The sequence below is a fragment of the Pristiophorus japonicus genome, unplaced genomic scaffold, assembly GCF_044704955.1.
Source record: "Pristiophorus japonicus isolate sPriJap1 unplaced genomic scaffold, sPriJap1.hap1 HAP1_SCAFFOLD_633, whole genome shotgun sequence".
NCBI lineage: Eukaryota > Metazoa > Chordata > Chondrichthyes > Pristiophoridae > Pristiophorus > Pristiophorus japonicus.
The window spans coordinates 134,240-152,500 of record NW_027254545.1 but is presented as its reverse complement, the minus strand read 5'-3'; the positions used below and the strand labels follow the sequence as shown (position 1 = coordinate 152,500).

At 54.6% G+C, this 18,261-nt stretch overlaps 1 protein-coding gene across 7 annotated transcripts in view; it reads right to left on the bottom strand.

The window, feature by feature from the left end:
• Nucleotides 1-18,261, bottom strand: part of LOC139255787 (swi5-dependent recombination DNA repair protein 1 homolog) — a 235,408-nt gene that overhangs the window by 136,300 nt on the left and 80,847 nt on the right. For 5 of the 7 annotated variants that reach the window (XM_070873991.1, XM_070873995.1, XM_070873992.1 and 2 more), the window contains exon 2: nucleotides 1,650-1,699. Coding sequence is in view for 3 of the 7 variants with exons in the window: in XM_070873994.1 (XP_070730095.1) it covers nucleotides 1,650-1,699 (50 nt within the window). In the remaining 4 variants the exon portion in view is untranslated. Of the gene's footprint in view, nucleotides 1-1,649; nucleotides 1,700-5,303; nucleotides 5,544-18,261 lie in introns of those variants that run through there. The other 2 variants (XM_070873990.1, XM_070873993.1) reach the window with 1 other exon arrangement.

Below are 18,261 nucleotides of genomic sequence, written 5' to 3'. Positions count from 1 at the left end.
CTCCTTCTCGCTAGACCCTCGGTCCCCTAGTATTTTCGGGAGGTTATTTGTGTCTTCCTTAGTGAAGGCAGAACCAAAGTATTTGTTCTCCATTATAAATTCACCTGATTCTGACTGCAAAGGACCGACATTAGTCTTCACTGATCTTTTTCTCTTCACATATTTATAGAAGCTTTTGCAGTCAGTTTTTATGTTCCCTGCAAGCTTACTCTTTCATACTCTATTTTCCCCCTCCTAATTAAACCCTTAGTCCTCCTCTGCTGAATTCTGAATGTCTCCCAGTGCTCAGGTTTGCTTGCTGCACGGCGGGGCAGCTGAGTTTTGGATCACCTCTAGTTTACGTGGGGTAAAATGTGGGAGGCCAGCCAGGAGTGCTTTGGAGCAGTCAGGTCTAGATTTAACAAAGGCATGGATGAGGGTTTCAGCAGCAGATGAGCTGAGGCAGGGGTGGAGGCGGGCGATGTTACAGAGGTGGAAATGGGGCTTTTAGTTATTCCGCGGGTATGTGGTCGAAAGCTCATTTCAGGGTCAAAAATGACCAAAGTTGCGAAGAGTCTGGTTCAGACTCAGACAGATGCTCGGGAGAAGGGTGAAGTCAGTGGCAAGGGAGTTTGTGGTGAGGACAGAAGACAATGGCTTCGGTCCTCCCAATATATAATTGGAGAAAATTTCTGCTCATCCAGTACTGGATGTCAGACAAGCAGTCTGACAATCAATAATGCAAATATTAAATATCTGTAACAAATGCATAATAAGTAATATCAATAATGCAAATATTAATGCTATATTACAAATGCTGAATGTTTACATCTGTTCAGTAATTAAGAATACATGTATAATATTGTGTAATTAAGTACAGCATGGAATTACGATGAATTTACAGCACAGAAAGAGAACATTTTACCGAACTGGTCCTAACGCTGTTTATGTTCCCCACGAGCCTCCTCCCATCCGTCTACATCGAACCCTATCAACATCTCCTTCTATTCCTTTCTCTCTGTGTGTTCATGGAGCTCAGCCATGAATAATCTCTGCCTCTCGCCTCAGCCTCTCTGTGTGGTGGCGAGCTCCACATTCTCACCCCTCTCTGGGTAAAGAAGTTTCTCCCAAATTCCCCACTGGATTTATCAGTGATGATCTTATATTGGTGGCTCCCGAGATCTCATCTCGCCCCTAAGTGGAAACATCTCCTATATGTTTACCGCCATCACTTTAAAGACCTGTGTCAGGTTCCCCCCCTTCAGCCTTTTCCTTACCAGAGAAAAGAGCCCCCACCAGTTCAGTCTTTGCTGAGAGTTATAACATCTCAGTTCTGGTATCATCTTGGCAATCCTTCATCGCACCCTCTCCAGTGCCTCGACATCCTTTTTGTGTAATATGGAGACCAAAACTGCGCACAGAAATCATGGAATACATATCACAAATCCAAAGGTTCTCAATCTGATCAGTAATTAAAAGTATAAATAATAAGAATGTAAGAATTTCACTTTAAACTCCATGTTTGAACCTTCCCACTCAGATTTCCGCCCCTGCCACAGCCCTGAAACTGCCCTGATGCAAGTCACAAACCAGAAGTGCCTTGGGAAGTTTTTCTACATAAAGACATGAAATAAGCACAGTGCAGTTTGTTTATAATGAAAATGACTTACTCAGGTAACCCAGAATCAGCAGCAGAGTCCTCATCGTACTGGGGGATATTCTGGAAGTGAACACAAGGAATTATTATTAGAGAGAGTTGGGAGATCAGAGGGAACTTTAAACAGGGAGTTGGACAGGTGGGTAAATCAATTTATAATCGGGGAACTACACCTCTCTCCCTCACTGGGACACCGACAGACTTTTGATATAAACTCCATATTCCGCCCCACCACAGCCCTCAAACTGCCCGAAGGCATTGCCCGCCACGTCTCGGTGACCAGCACTCGCCTCTGAGTCAGTAGGTGCTGGGTTCAAGCCCAACTCCAGGGACTCGAGAAATAAATCCAGGCTCACACTCCCAGTGCAGAGGTGAGCCCTCCCTCCCTCCCTCACTGGGACCCTACAGACAGAGGTGAGCTCTCCCTCTCTCCCTCACTGGGACCCTACAGACAGAGGTGAGCTCTCCCCCCCTCCTTCACTGGGACCCTACAGACAGAGGTGAGCTCTCCCTCTCTCCCTCACTGGGACCCGACAGACAGAGGTGAGCTCTCCCTCTCTTCCTCACTGGGGCCCTACAGACAGAGGTGAGCTCTCCCTCTATCCCTCACTGGGACCCTACAGACAGAGGTGAGCTCTCCCTCTCTCCCTCACTGGGACCCTACAGACAGAGGTGAGCTCTATCTCTCTCCCTCACTGGGACCCTACAGACAGAGGTGAGCTCTCCCTCTCTCCCTCACTGGGACCCTACAGACAGAGGTGAGCTCTATCTCTCTCCCTCACTGGGACCCTACAGACAGAGGTGAGCTCGATCTCTCTCCCTCACTGGGACGCTACAGACAGAGGTGAGCCTCTATCTCTCTCCCTCACTGGGACCTAACAGACAGAGGTGAGCTCTCCCTCTCTCCATCACTGGGACCCTACCGACAGAAGTGAGCTCTATCTCTCCCTCACTGGGACCTAACAGACAGAGGTGAGCTCTATCTCTCCCTCACTGGGACCTAACAGACAGAGGTGAGCTCTATCTCTCTCCCTCACTGGGACCCTACAGACAGAGGTGAGCTCTATCTCTCTCCCTCACTGGGTCCCTACAGACAGAGGTGAGCTCTCCCTCTCTCCCTCACTGGGTCCCTACAGACAGAGGTGAGCTCTCCCTCTCTCCCTCACTGGGTCCCTACAGACAGAGGTGAGCTCTATCTCTCCCTCACTGGGAAACTACAGACAAAGGTGAGCTCTATCTCTCCCTCACTGGGACCCTACAGACAGAGGTGAGCTCTATCTCTCCCTCACTGGGACCCTACAGACAGAGGTGAGCTCTATCTCTCCCTCTCTGGGACCCTACAGACAGAGGTGAGCTCTATCTCTCCCTCACTGAGTCCCTACAGACAGAGGTGAGCTCTATCTCTCCCTCACTGGGACCCTACAGACAGAGGTGAGCTCTATCTCTCCCTCACTGGGTCCCTACAGACAGAGGTGAGCTCTATCTCTCCCTCACTGAGTCCCTACAGACAGAGGTGAGCTCTATCTCTCCCTCACTGGGACCCTACAGACAGAGGTGAGCTCTATCTCTCCCTCACTGGGTCCCTACAGACAGAGGTGAGCTCTATCTCTCCTCACTGGGTCCCTACAGACAGAGGTGAGCTCTATCTCTCCCTCACTGGGACGCTACAGACAGAGGTGAGCTCTATCTCTCTCCCTCACTGGGACCTAACAGACAGGGCTGAGCTCCACCTCCTTACATGTCCTTGATAAACACCAATAGCTTGTCTCTAAATCCAGTCTCCCTGTGTAGACCCCCTCCATTACTGGAGGGCCAGTGTCTCACCTCCTGACTCCCCAAAGCCTTTCCACCATCTACAAGGCACAAGTCAGGAGTGTGATGGAACACTCTCACTTGCCTCGATGAGTGTAGCTCCAAAAACACTGAAAAAGCTCGACACCTTCCAGGACAAAGCAGCCGCTTGCTCGGCTCCCCATCCACCACCTTCAACATTCACTCCCTCCACCACCGGCGCACCGTGGCTGCAGTGTGTACCATCTACAAGATGCACTGCGGCAACTCGCCAAGGCTTCTTCGGCAGCACCTCCCAAACCCGCGACCTCCATCACCTAGAAGGACAAGGGCAGCAGGCGCATGGGAACACCATCACCTCCACGTTCCCCTCCAAGTCACACACCATCCTGACTTGGAAATATATCGGCCGTTCCTTCATCGTCGCTGGGTCACAATCCGGGAACTCCCTCCCTAACAGCACTGTGGGAGCACCTTCACCACACGGACTGCAGCGGTTCAAGAAGGCGGCTCACCACCACCTTCTCAAGGGGCAATTAGGGATGGGCAATAAATGCCGGCCTTGCCAGAGATACCCACATTCTGGAACGAATTTTAAAAAATAGGGCCCCTGAGCCTGCTCCGCCCTTCTGTAAGATCTTGGCTGATCTTCTACCTCAACTCCACCTTCCCGCACCATCCCCTAATATGTTGGGTCCCTTCGTGCCCAAAGATCAATCAATATCAGCCTTGAATATACTCAACGACTGAAGATCCACAGCCCTCTGGGGTCGAACATTCCAAAGATTCACCACCCCCTGTGAAGAAATTTCTCCTCATCTCAGTCCTAATTGTCCAACACCTAGTTCTGGACTTCTCAGCCAGAGGAAACAACCTCTCAGCATTAACCCTGTCAAGTCCTCGAAGAAGTTTATATGTTTCAACGAGATCAAATTTCATTCTTCTAAACTCCAAAGAATATTGGCCCAATCTATTCAATTTCTCAACCCAGGGATCAATCTAGCAAACCTTCATTGCACTCCTTCCAAGGGAAGTATATCCTTCCTTAGTAAGGAGATCGAACAGTGCTCCAGTGTGGTCTCACGAAAGCCCTGTATAATTGGAGCAGGATTTGCTTACTATTACACTCCAACCCCTTTGCAATAAAACCCAACATACCCTTTGCCTTCCCAATTACTTGCTGTACCTGCATGTTAAGTTTCTATGATTCGTGTGCAAGGACCCCCAGGTTCCTCTGAATACCAACATTTACAAAAGATATTTTGCTTTTGGTAGGTTCCATCGACTGACCTTGTAATCTCTGGAAGATTAAACGATTAACTAATTGAGGTGTGTAAGATGATTGAATGAGTTGGGGGTAGGCAGAGAGAAACTGTTTCCTCTCGTGAGGGAGACCAGGACAAGGGAGCAGGAGCTCAGAATTAGAGCCCGGCTGTTCAGGGGTGATGTCAGACAGCACTTCTTCACACAAAGTGGGAATCTGGACCTCTCTATCCCTCGCCATGCTGCTGAGGCTGGGGTTCAATGGAAAATAGTCAAATGTGGGATTGATAGCTTTTTGCTGGGTAAGGAAATCAAAGGTTATGGAACTAGGCGGGTCGATGGGTAAAAGGTACAGATGGGCCATGGTCGAATTGAATGCTGGAGTAAGCTGGAAGGGTTAAGTTGCCCCTTCCTGTTCCCTTGTTTCCGTGTTGCTATGACTCTCAGAATTCTCTCTCTACACTCTACTTTGCATTAGTTGTGAAATGTGCTCCTGTGGCCATTAGCAGAACATATCCGTGCTTCTGACTTGAACAGTGCATTGTGCTCAGTCTCTCAGCATCCTCTGACAAACAACAAGCCCCCACCTTTTTGAAGCCAGGCATTGTCCTACCTGCAACACAGCATGCAACATTCAAATCCGTTAGCCACAGGGATGCAAAGATCAGCCCGACACAGAATAGACAATGGGTCGATAGTCGCTTCGAGTAACTTCCTTGTACACTGGTGCTCACGCACGGGGATTGCCAGCTTCGGCAATCTGGGGAGAAAGGAGGTTGTGGAGTTTATTGGGGGCTGGGCCTTTTCACACACACACTGTAACACTGAGCAAGCAGGTGTTACAGAGGGACTGAGACCATTGAGGGAGGGTAGCACAGTGCTCATGTCACTGACTATTGGTCCAGAGAATGGGAGTTCTGGGGACTTGTGTCAAAATTGGGAGAGCTGTCCCACAGACGAGTCAAACCACAGCCTGACACAGTCATACTCACAGAATCAGATCTTTCCACCAATGTCCCAGACTCCTCCATCACCATCCCTGGGTACGTCCTGTCCCACCGGCAGGACAGACCCACCAGGGGTGGGGCACAGTGGTATACAGTCGGTACAGTCGGGAGGGAGTGGCCCTGGGAGTCCCCAACATTGACTCCAGACCCCACGAAGTCTCATGGCTTCAGGTCAAGCACGGGCAAGGACACCTCCTGCTGATTACCAGCTACAACTGTCAGCCATGGCTCAGTGGGCAGCACTCGCCTCTGAGTCAGAAGGTTGTGGGTTCAAATCCCACTCCAGGGACTCGAGCACAAAAATCTAGGCTGACACTCCCTGTGCAGTACTGAGGGAGCGCCGCACTGTCGGAGAGGCAGTACTGAGAGAGCACCGCACTGTCGGAGGGGCAGTACTGAGAGAGCGCTGCACTGTCACAGGGGCAGTACTGAGGGAGCGCTGCACTGTCGGAGGGGCAGTACTGAGGGAGCGCCGCACTGTCGGAGGGGCAGTACTGAGGGAGTGCCGCACTGTCGGAGGGGCAGTACTGAGAGAGCGCCGCACGGTTAGAGGAGCGGCATCCTGTTTGAGGGCAGTACTGAGGGCGCGGCACACTGTTGGAGGGGCAATACTGAGGGAGCCCCGCACTGTCGGAGGGGCGGTACTGAGGGAGCCCCGCACTGTGGGAGGGGCAGTACTGAGGGAGCCCCGCACTGTGGGAGGGGCAGTACTGAGGGAGTGCCGCACTTTCAGAGGGGCAGTACTGAGGGAGCGTAGCACTGTCAGAGGGACAGTACTGAGGGAGCGCCGCACTGTCGGAGGGGCAATATTGAGGGAGAGCCGCACTGTCGGAGGGGCAATACTGAGGGAGAGCCGCATTGTCGGAGGGGCAGTACTGAGGGAGTGCCGCACTGTCGGAGGGGCAGTACTGAGAGAGAGCCGCACTGTCGGAGGGGCAGTACTGAGGGAGCGCCGCACTGTCGGAGGGGCAGTACTGAGGGAGCGCCGCACTGTCGGAGGGACAGTACAGAGGGAGAGCCGCACTGTCTGAGGCGCAGTACTGAGGGAGCGCCGCACTGTCGGAGGGGCAGTACTGAGGGAGTGCCGCACTGTCGGAGGGGCAGTACTGAGGGAGCGCCGCACTGTCAGAGGGGCAGTACTGAGAGAGCGCCGCACTGTCAGAGGGGCAGTACTGAGGGAGCATAGAAACATAGGAACACAGAAAATAGGTGCCGGAGTAGGCCATTCTGCCCTTCGAGCCTGCACCACCATTCAATAAGATCATGGCTGATCATTCACCTCAGTACCGCCCCTCCACAGTGAGGCACTGCCCCTCTGACATTGCGGCTCTCCCTCAGTACTGCCCCTCCGACAGTGAGGCGCTCCCTCAGTACTGCCCCTCTGACAGTGCGGCACTCCCTCAGTACTGCACCTCTGACAGTGCGGCGCTCCCTCAGTACTGCCCCTCCGACAGTGAGGTGCTCCCTCAGTACCGCCCCTCCGACAGTGCGGCACTCCCTCAGTACTGACCCTCCGACAGTGAGGGGCTCCCTGCGAGGTGCTACCCACTGAGCCACTGCTGACACACTCACACAACCCCCCAAACCCGGATAAATCGCTTGGCACAGGACACCAGGGAACGGCCAGGGCCCCACGGTGCGGGGACTAACCCTTCACCAGACATTCTCCCCCTCTGCCCCTCGACAGACCCCACCTCCCCCCCGGCCCGCGAGCTCAAGGCATAGGGAGGAAGGCTTTGCACTATTTGACTGTGCGAGGCCTCGCTGATCACCGGAGACCCTCCCTCGGACACCTGCCCCACCCTAATGTGTACATTGCGGCACGAGTAGTCGGCTCGGAGTGGAATACCTTGACTGATTTCTCCCTCCTCCAACCCCATCTCCCCGTCCCCCCCTCCAATCTTTACCCCAGGGAGGGGCAACATTAGCTTCCTCTGTCCCTCGGAGAAAGCTGCTAAATTCAGCTACATTTGTTGGACAACTTCGTGATGGAAGGTGGAAGAGCGGTGGGGGTTGTGGGGGGGGGACGGGGGGGAAGAGGGGGTGAATTTGGGCTGTCAGGGGGAGAAATATCCTCGTCACTTCCCCTTTAACAAAATCACAATGAAGTGCAGCCTCAAAAATATCCCTCGACTGCAGGGAATCTGAGGTCACAGATCATCCATGATGGGATTGAAAGGCGGAACAGGCTCAAGAGGCTGAATGGCCTCCTCCTGTTCCTGGGTAAGGGGCTCGAGGGGCTGAACGGCCTCCTCCTGTTCCTAATGTAACAGACTCGAGGGGCTGAATGGCCTCCTGCTGTCCCTAATGTAACAGACTCGAGGGGCTGAATGGCCTCCTCCTGTTCCTAATGTAACAGGCTCGAGAGGCTGAACGGCCTCCTCCAGTTCCTAATGTAACAGACTCGAGGGGCTGAATGGCCTCCTCCTGTTCCTAATGTAACAGGCTCGAGAGGCTGAACGGCCTCCTCCTGTCCCTAATGTAACAGACTCGAGGGGCTGAACGGCCTCCTCCTGTTCCTAATGTAACAGGCTCGAGGGGCTGAACGGCCTCCTCCTGTTCCTAATGTAACAGGATCGAGGGGCTGAACGGCCTCCTGCTGTTCCTAATGTAACAGGCTCGAGGGGCTGAATGGCCTCCTGCTGTTCCTAATGTAAGAGACTCGCGGGGCTGAATGACCTCCTCCTGTTCCTAATGTAACAGGCTCGAGGGGCTGAATGGCCTCCTGCTGTTCCTAATGTAACAGGCTCGAGGGGCTGAACAGCCTCCTCCTGTTCCTAATGTAACAGGCTCGAGGGGCTGAAAGGCCTCCTCCTGTTCCTAATGTAACAGGCTCGAGGGGCTGAACGGCCTCCTGCTGTTCCTAATGCAACAGGCTCGAGGGGCTGAATGGCCTCCTCCTGTTCCGAATGTAACAGGCTCGAGGGGCTGAATGACCTCCTCCTGTTCCTAATGTAACAGGCTCGAGGGGCTGAACGGCCTCCTCCTGTTCCGAATGTAACAGGCTCGAGGGGCTGAATGGCCTCCTGCTGTTCCTAATGTAACAGGCTCGAGGGGCTGAACGGCCTCCTCCTGTCCCTAATGTAACAGGCTCGAGGGGCTCAACGGCCTCCTCCTGTTCCTAATGTAACAGGCTCGAGGGGCTGAACGGGCTCCTCGTGTCCCTAATGTAACAGGCTCGAGGGGCTGAACGGCCTCCTCCTGTTCCGAATGTAACAGGCTCGAGGGGCTGAACGGCCTCCTCCTGTTCCTAATGTAACAGGCTCGAGGGGCTGAACGGCCTCCTCCTGTTCCGAATGTAACAGGCTCGAGGGGCTGAACGGCCTCCTCCTGTCCCTAATGTAACAGACTCGAGGGGCTGAACAGCCTCCTCCTGTTCCTAATGTAACAGGCTCGAGGGGCTGAATGGCCTCCTCCTGTTCCTAATGTAATAGGCTCGAGGGGCTGAACGGCCTCCTCCTGTTCCTAATGTAACAGGATCGATGGGCTGAATTGCCTCCTTCTGTTCCTAATGTAACAGGATCGAGGGGCTGAATGGCCTCCTCCTGTTCCGAATGTAACAGGCTCGAGGGGCTGAATGGCCTCCTGCTGTTCCGAATGTAACAGGCTCGAGGGGCTGAATGGCATCCTCCTGTTCCTAATGTAACAGGATCGAGGGGCTGAATGGCCTCCTCCTGTTCCGAATGTAACAGGCTCGAGGGGCTGAATGGCCTCCTGCTGTTCCTAATGTAACAGGCTCGAGGGGCTGAATGGCCTCCTCCTGTTCCTAATGTAACAGGCTCGAGGGGCTGAACGGTCTCCTCCTGTTCCTAATGTAACAGGCTCGAGGGGTTGAATGGCCTCCTGCTGTTTCTAATGTAACAGGCTCAAGGGGCTGAATGGCCTCCTCCTGTCCCTAATGTAACAGGCTCGAGGGGCTGAATGGCCTCCTGCTGTTCCTAATGTAACAGGCTCGAGAGGCTGAATGGCCTCCTCCTGTCCCTAATGTAACAGGCTCAAGGGGCTGAATGGCCTCCTTCTGTCCCTAATGTAACAGGCTCGAGAGGCTGAATGGCCTCCTGCTGTTCCTAATGTAACAGGCTCGAGAGGCTGAATGGCCTCCTGCTGTTCCTAATGTAACAGGCTCGAGAGGCTGAATGGCCTCCTCCTGTTCCTAATGTAACAGACTCGAGGGGCTGAATGGCCTCCTCCTGTTCCTAATGTAACAGGCTCGAGGGGCTGAACGGCCTCCTCCTGTTCCTAACATAACAGGCTCGAGGGGCTGAATGGCCTATTCCTGTTCCTAATGTAACAGGCTCAAGGGGCTGAATGGGCCTCCTGCTGTTCCTAATGTAACAGGCTCGAGGGGCTGAACGGCCTCCTCCTGTTCCTGTGTAACAGGCTCGAGGGGCTGAATGGGCCTCCTCCTGTTCCTAATGTAACAGGCTCGAGGGGCTGAACGGCCTCCTCCTGTTCCTGTGTAACAGGCTCGAGGGGCTGAATGGGCCTCCTCCTGTTCCTAATGTAACAGGCTCGAGGGGCTGAATGGGCCTCCTCCTGTTCCTAATGTAACAGGCTCGAGGGGCTGAACGGCCTCCTCCTGTTCCTAATGTAACAGGCTCGAGGGGCTGAATGGCCTCCTCCTGTTCCTAATGTGACAGACTCAAGGGGCTGAATTGCCTCCTCCTGTTCCTAATGTAACAGGCTCGAGGGGCTGAACGGCCTCCTGCTGTTCCTAATGTAACAGGCTCAAGGGGCTGAATGGCCTCCTCCTGTTCCTAATGTAACAGGCTCGAGGGGCTGAATGGCCTCCTCCTGTTCCGACTGTAACAGGCTCGAGGGGCTGAATGGCCTCCTCCTGTTCCTAATGTAACAGGCTCGAGGGGCTGAATGGCCTCCTCCTGTTCCTAATGTAACAGGCTCGAGGGGCTGAATGTCCTATTCCTGTTCCTAATGTAACAGGCTCAAGGGGCTGAATGGGCCTCCTGCTGTTCCTAATGTAACAGGCTCGAGGGGCTGAACGGCCTCCTCCTGTTCCTAATGTAACAGGCTCGAGGGGCTGAATGGGCCTCCTCCTGTTCCTAATGTAACAGACTCGAGGGGCTGAACGGCCTCCTGCTGTTCCTAATGTAACAGACTCGAGGGGCTGAACGGCCTCCTCCTGTTCCTAATGTAACAGGCTCGAGGGGCTGAATGGGCCTCCTCCTGTTCCTAATGTAACAGACTCGAGGGGCTGAACGGCCTCCTCCTGTTCCTAATGTAACAGGATCGATGGGCTGAATTGCCTCCTTCTGTTCCTAATGTAACAGGATCGAGGGGCTGAATGGCCTCCTCCTGTTCCGAATGTAACAGGCTCGAGGGGCTGAATGGCCTCCTGCTGTTCCTAATGTAACAGGCTCGAGGGGCTGAATGGCCTCCTCCTGTTCCTAATGTAATAGGATCGAGGGGCTGAATGGCCTCCTCCTGTTCCGAATGTAACAGGCTCGAGGGGCTGAATGGCCTCCTGCTGTTCCTAATGTAACAGGCTCGAGGGGCTGAATGGCCTCCTCCTGTTCCTAATGTAACAGGCTCGAGGGGCTGAACGGTCTCCTCCTGTTCCTAATGTAACAGGCTCGAGTGGCTGAATGGCCTCCTCCTGTTCCTAATGTAACAGGCTCGAGGGGCTGAATGGCCTCCTCCTGTTCCTAATGTAACAGGCTTGAGGGGCTGAATGGCCTGCTCCTGTTCCTAATGTAACAGGCTCGAGGGGTTGAATGGCCTCCTGCTGTTTCTAATGTAACAGGCTCGAGGGGCTGAATGGCCTCCTGCTGTTCCTAATGTAACAGGCTCGAGAGGCTGAATGGCCTCCTCCTGTCCCTAATGTAACAGGCTCGAGAGGCTGAATGGCCTCCTGCTGTTCCTAATGTAACAGGCTCGAGAGGCTGAATGGCCTCCTGCTGTTCCTAATGTAACAGGCTCGAGAGGCTGAATGGCCTCCTCCTGTTCCTAATGTAACAGACTCGAGGGGCTGAATGGCCTCCTCCTGTTCCTAATGTAACAGGCTCGAGGGGCTGAACGGCCTCCTCCTGTTCCTAACGTAACAGGCTCGAGGGGCTGAATGGCCTCCTCCTGTTCCTAATGTGACAGACTCGAGGGGCTGAATTGCCTCCTCCTGTTCCTAATGTAACAGGCTCGAGGGGCTGAATGGCCTATTCCTGTTCCTAATGTAACAGGCTCAAGGGGCTGAATGGGCCTCCTGCTGTTCCTAATGTAACAGGCTCGAGGGGCTGAACGGCCTCCTCCTGTTCCTGTGTAACAGGCTCGAGGGGCTGAATGGGCCTCCTCCTGTTCCTAATGTAACAGGCTCGAGGGGCTGAACGGCCTCCTCCTGTTCCTGTGTAACAGGCTCGAGGGGCTGAATGGGCCTCCTCCTGTTCCTAATGTAACAGGCTCGAGGGGCTGAATGGGCCTCCTCCTGTTCCTAATGTAACAGGCTCGAGGGGCTGAACGGCCTCCTCCTGTTCCTAATGTAACAGGCTCGAGGGGCTGAATGGCCTCCTCCTGTTCCTAATGTGACAGAATCGAGGGGCTGAATGGCCTCCTCCTGTTCCTAACGTAACAGGCTCGAGGGGCTGAATGGCCTCCTCCTGTTCCTAATGTGACAGACTCGAGGGGCTGAATTGCCTCCTCCTGTTCCTAATGTAACAGGCTCGAGGGGCTGAATGGCCTATTCCTGTTCCTAATGTAACAGGCTCAAGGGGCTGAATGGGCCTCCTGCTGTTCCTAATGTAACAGGCTCGAGGGGCTGAACGGCCTCCTCCTGTTCCTGTGTAACAGGCTCGAGGGGCTGAATGGGCCTCCTCCTGTTCCTAATGTAACAGGCTCGAGGGGCTGAACGGCCTCCTCCTGTTCCTGTGTAACAGGCTCGAGGGGCTGAATGGGCCTCCTCCTGTTCCTAATGTAACAGGCTCGAGGGGCTGAATGGGCCTCCTCCTGTTCCTAATGTAACAGGCTCGAGGGGCTGAACGGCCTCCTCCTGTTCCTAATGTAACAGGCTCGAGGGGCTGAATGGCCTCCTCCTGTTCCTAATGTGACAGAATCGAGGGGCTGAATTGCCTCCTCCTGTTCCTAATGTAACAGGCTCGAGGGGCTGAACGGCCTCCTGCTGTTCCTAATGTAACAGGCTCAAGGGGCTGAATGGCCTCCTCCTGTTCCTAATGTACAGGCTCGAGGGGCTGAATGGCCTCCTCCTGTTCCGACTGCAACAGGCTCGAGGGGCTGAATGGCCTCCTGTTCCTAATGTAACAGGCTCGAGGGGCTGAACGGCCTCCTCCTGTTCCTAATGTAACAGGCTCGAGGGGCTGAACGGCCTCCTCCTGCTCCTAATGTAACAGACTCGAGGGGCTGAATGGCCTCCTGCTGTTCCTAATGTAACAGGCTCGAGTGGCTGAACGGCCTCCTCCTGTTCCTAATGTAACAGGCTCGAGGGGCTGAATGGCATCCTCATGTTTCTAATGTGACAGACTCGAGGGGCTGAATTGCCTCCTCCTGTTCCTAATGTAACAGGCTCGAGGGGCTGAATGTCCTATTCCTGTTCCTAATGTAACAGGCTCAAGGGGCTGAATGGGCCTCCTGCTGTTCCTAATGTAACAGGCTCGAGGGGCTGAATTGCCTCCTCCTGTTCCTAATGTAACAGGCTCGAGGGGCTGAATGTCCTATTCCTGTTCCTAATGTAACAGGCTCAAGGGGCTGAATGGGCCTCCTGCTGTTCCTAATGTAACAGGCTCGAGGGGCTGAATGGGCCTCCTCCTGTTCCTGTGTAACAGGCTCGAGGGGCTGAATGGGCCTCCTCCTGTTCCTAATGTAACAGGCTCGAGGGGCTGAATGGGCCTCCTCCTGTTCCTAATGTAACAGGCTCGAGGGGCTGAACGGCCTCCTCCTGTTCCTAATGTAACAGGCTCAAGGGGCTGAATGGCCTCCTCCTGTTCCTAATGTAACAGGCTCAAGGGGCTGAATGGCCTCCTCCTGTTCCTAATATAACAGGCTCGAGGGGCTGAACGGCCTCCTCCTGCTCCTAATGTAACAGACTCGAGGGGCTGAATGGCCTCCTGCTGTTCCTAATGTAACAAGCTCGAGGGGCTGAATGGCATCCTGCTGTTCCTAATGGAACAGGCTCGAGGGGCTAAACGGCCTCCTCCTGTTCCTAATGTAACAGGCTCGAGGGGCTGAATGGCCTCCTCCTGTCCGTAATGTAACAGGCTCGAGGGGCTGAATGGCCTCCTCCTGTTCCTAATGTAACAGGCTCGATGGGCTGAATGGCCTCCTCCTGTTCCTAATGTAACAGGCTCGAGGGGCTGAACGGCCTCCTCCTGTTCCTAATGTAACAGGCTCGAGGGGCTGAATGGCCTCCTGCTGTTCCTAATGTAACAGACTCGAGGGGCTGAATGGCCTCCTGCTGTTCCTCATGTAACAGGCTCGAGGGGCTGAACGGCCTCCTCCTGTTCCTAATGTAACAGACTCGAGGGGCTGAATGGCCTCCTGCTGTTCCTAATGTAACAGGCTCGAGGGGCTGAATGGCCTCCTGCTGTTCCTCATTTAACAGACTCGAGGGGCTGAATGGCCTCCTGCTGTTCCTAATGTAACAGGCTCAAGGGGCTGAACGGCCTCCTCCTGTTCCTAATGTAACAGGCTCGAGGGGCTGAACGGCCTCCTGCTGTCCCTAATGTAACAGACTCGAGGGGCTGAATGGCCTCCTGCTGTTCCTAATGTAACAGGCTCGAGGGGCTGAATGACTTCCTCCTGTTCCTAATGTAACAGGCTCGAGGGGCTGAACGGCCTCCTCCTGTTCCTAATGTAACAGACTCGAGGGGCTGAACGGCCTCCTGCTGTTCCTAATGTAACAGACTCGAGGGGCTGAATGGCCTCCTCCTGTTCCTAATGTAACAGGCTCGAGGGGCTGAACGGCCTCCTCCTGTTCCGAATGTAACAGGCTCGAGGGGCTGAACGGCCTCCTCCTGTTCCTAATGTAACAGACTCGAGGGGCTGAATGGCCTCCTGCTGTTCCTAATGTAACAGACTCGAGGGGCTGAATGGCCTCCTGCTGTTCCTAATGTAACAGGCTGCTGGGGCTGAATGGCCCCCTCCTGTTCCTAATGTAACAGGCTCGAGGGGCTGAACGGCCTCCTCCTGTCCCTAATGTAACAGGCTCGAGGGGCTGAACGGGCTCCTCCTGTTCCTAATGTAACAGGCTCGAGGGGCTGAACAGCCTCCTGCTGTTCCTAATGTAACAGGCTCGAGGGGCTGAGTGGCCTCCTGCTGTTCCTAATGTAACAGGCTCGAGGGGCTGAATGGCCTCCTCCCGTTCCTAATGTAACAGGCTCGAGGGGCTGAACGGTCTCCTCCTGTTCCTAATGTAACAGGCTCGAGTGGCTGAACGGCCTCCTCCTGTTCCTAATGTAACAGGCTCGAGGGGCTGAATGGCCTCCTGCTGTTCCTAATGTAACAGGCTCGAGAGGCTGAATGGCCTCCTCCAGTCCCTAATGTAACAGGCTCGAGGGGCTGAATGGCCTCCTCCTGTTCCTAATGTGACAGACTCGAGGGGCCGAATTGCCTCCTCCTGTTCCTAATGTAACAGGCTCGAGGGGCTGAATGGCCTATTCCTGTTCCTAATGTAACAGGCTCAAGGGGCTGAATGGGCCTCCTGCTGTTCCTAATGTAACAGGCTCGAGGGGCTGAACGGCCTCCTCCTGTTCCTGTGTAACAGGCTCGAGGGGCTGAATGGGCCTCCTCCTGTTCCTAATGTAACAGGCTCGAGGGGCTGAATGGCCTCCTCCTGTTCCTAATGTAACAGGCTCGAGGGGCTGAATGGCCTCCTCCTGTTCCTTATGTAACAGGCTCGAGGGGCTGAAAGGCCTCCTCCTGTTCCTAATGTAACAGGCTCGAGGGGCTGAACGGCCTCCTCCTGCTCCTAATGTAACAGACTCGAGGGGCTGATTGGCCTCCTGCTGTTCCTAATGTAACAGGCTCGAGGGGCAGAATGGCATCCTGCTGTTCCTAATGGAACAGGCTCGAGGGGCTGAACGGCCTCCTCCTGTTCCTAATGTAACAGGCTCGAGGGGCTGTATGTCCTCCTCCTGTTCCTAATGTAACAGGCTCGAGGGGCTGAATGGCCTCCTCCTGTCCGTAATGTAACAGGCTCGAGGGGCTGAATGGCCTCCTCCTGTTCCTAATGTAACAGGCTCGATGGGCTGAATGGCCTCCTCCTGTTCCTAATGTAACAGGCTCGAGGGGCTGAACGGCCTCCTCCTGTTCCTAATGTAACAGGCTCGAGGGGCTGAACGGCCTCCTCCTGTTCCTAATGTAACAGACTCGAGGGGCTGAATGGCCTCCTGCTGTTCCTAATGTAACAGGCTCGAGAGGCTGAATGGCCTCCTGCTGTTCCTCATGTAACAGGCTCGAGGGGCTGAACGGCCTCCTCCTGTTCCTAATGTAACAGCCTCGAGGGGCTGAATGGCCTCCTGCTGTTCCTAATGTAACAGGCTCGAGGGGCTGAATGGCCTCCTGCTGTTCCTCATGTAACAGGCTCGAGGGGCTGAACGGCCTCCTCCTGCTCCTAATGTAACAGGCTCGAGGGGCTGAACGGCCTCCTCCTGTTCCTAATGTAACAGGCTCGAGGGGCTGAATGGCCTCCTGCTGTTCCTAATGTAACAGGCTCGAGGGGCTGAATGGCCTCCTGCTGTTCCTAATGTAAGAGGCTCGCGGGGCTGAATGACCTCCTCCTGTTCCTAATGTAACAGGCTCGAGGGGCTAAATGGCCTCCTGCTGTCTCTAATGTAACAGACTCGAGGGGCTGAATGGCCTCCTGCTGTTCCTAATGTAACAGGCTGCTGGGGCTGAATGGCCCCCTCCTGTTCCTAATGTAACAGGCTCGAGGGGCTGAACGGCCTCCTCCTGTCCCTAATGTAACAGGCTCGAGGGGCTGAACGGGCTCCTCCTGTTCCGAATGTAACAGGCTCGAGGGGCTGAACAGCCTCCGGCTGTTCCTAATGTAACAGGCTCGAGGGGCTGAATGGCCTCCTCCTGTTCCTAATGTAACAGGCTCGAGGGGCTGAACGGCCTCCTCCTGTTCCTAATGTAATAGGCTCGAGGGGCTGAACGGCCTCCTTCTGTTCCTAATGTAACAGGATCGAGGGGCTGAACGGCCTCCTCCTGTTCCTAATGTAACAGGATCGAGGGGCTGAATGGCCTCCTCCTGTTCCGAATGTAACAGGCTCGAGGGGCTGAATGGCCTCCTGCTGTTCCTAATGTAACAGGCTCGAGGGGCTGAATGGCCTCCTCCTGTTCCTAATGTAACAGGCTCGAGGGGCTGAACGGTCTCCTCCTGTTCCTAATGTAACAGGCTCGAGTGGCTGAACGGCCTCCTCCTGTTCCTAATGTAACAGGCTCGAGGGGCTGAATGGCCTCCTCCTGTTCCTAATGTAACAGGCTCGAGGGGCTGAATGGCCTCCTCCTGTCCCTAATGTAACAGGCTCGAGGGGCTGAATGGCCTCCTGCTGTTCCTAATGTAACAGGCTCGAGAGGCTGAATGGCCTCCTCCAGTCCCTAATGTAACAGGCTCAAGGGGCTGAATGGCCTCCTCCTGTCCCTAATGTAACAGGCTCGAGAGGCTGAATGGCCTCCTGCTGTTCCTAATGTAACAGGCTCGAGAGGCTGAATGGCCTCCTGCTGTTCCGAATGTAACAGGCTCGAGAGGCTGAATGGCCTCCTCCTGTTCCTAATGTAACAGACTCGAGGGGCTGAATGGGCCTCCTCCTGTTCCTAATGTAACAGGCTCGAGGGGCTGAATGGCCTCCTCCTGTTCCTAATGTAACAGGCTCGAGGGGCTGAATGGCCTCCTCCTGTTCCTTATGTAACAGGCTCGAGGGGCTGAAAGGCCTCCTGTTCCTAATGTAACAGGCTCGAGGGGCTGAACGGCCTCCTCCTGTTCCTAATGTAACAGGCTCGAGGGGCTGAACGGCCTCCTCCTGCTCCTAATGTAACAGACTCGAGGGGCTGAATGGCCTCCTGCTGTTCCTAATGTAACAGGCTCGAGGGGCTGAATGGCATCCTGCTGTTCCTAATGGAACAGGCTCGAGGGGCTGAACGGCCTCCTACTGTTCCAAATGTAACAGGCTCGAGGGGCTGAATGGCCTCCTCCTGTTCCTAATGTGACAGACTCGAGGGGCTGAATTGCCTCCTCCTGTTCCTAATGTAACAGGCTCGAGGGGCTGAATGTCCTATTCCTGTTCCTAATGTAACAGGCTCAAGGGGCTGAATGGGCCTCCTGCTGTTCCTAATGTAACAGGCTCGAGGGGCTGAACGGCCTCCTCCTGTTCCTAATGTAACAGGCTCGAGGGGCTGAATGGGCCTCCTCCTGTTCCTAATGTAACAGGCTCGAGGGGCTGAACGGCCTCCTCCTGTTCCTGTGTAACAGGCTCGAGGGGCTGAATGGGCATCCTCCTGTTCCTAATGTAACAGGCTCGAGGGGCTGAACGGCCTCCTACTGTTCCAAATGTAACAGGCTCGAGGGGCTGAATGGCCTCCTCCTGTTCCTAATGTGACAGACTC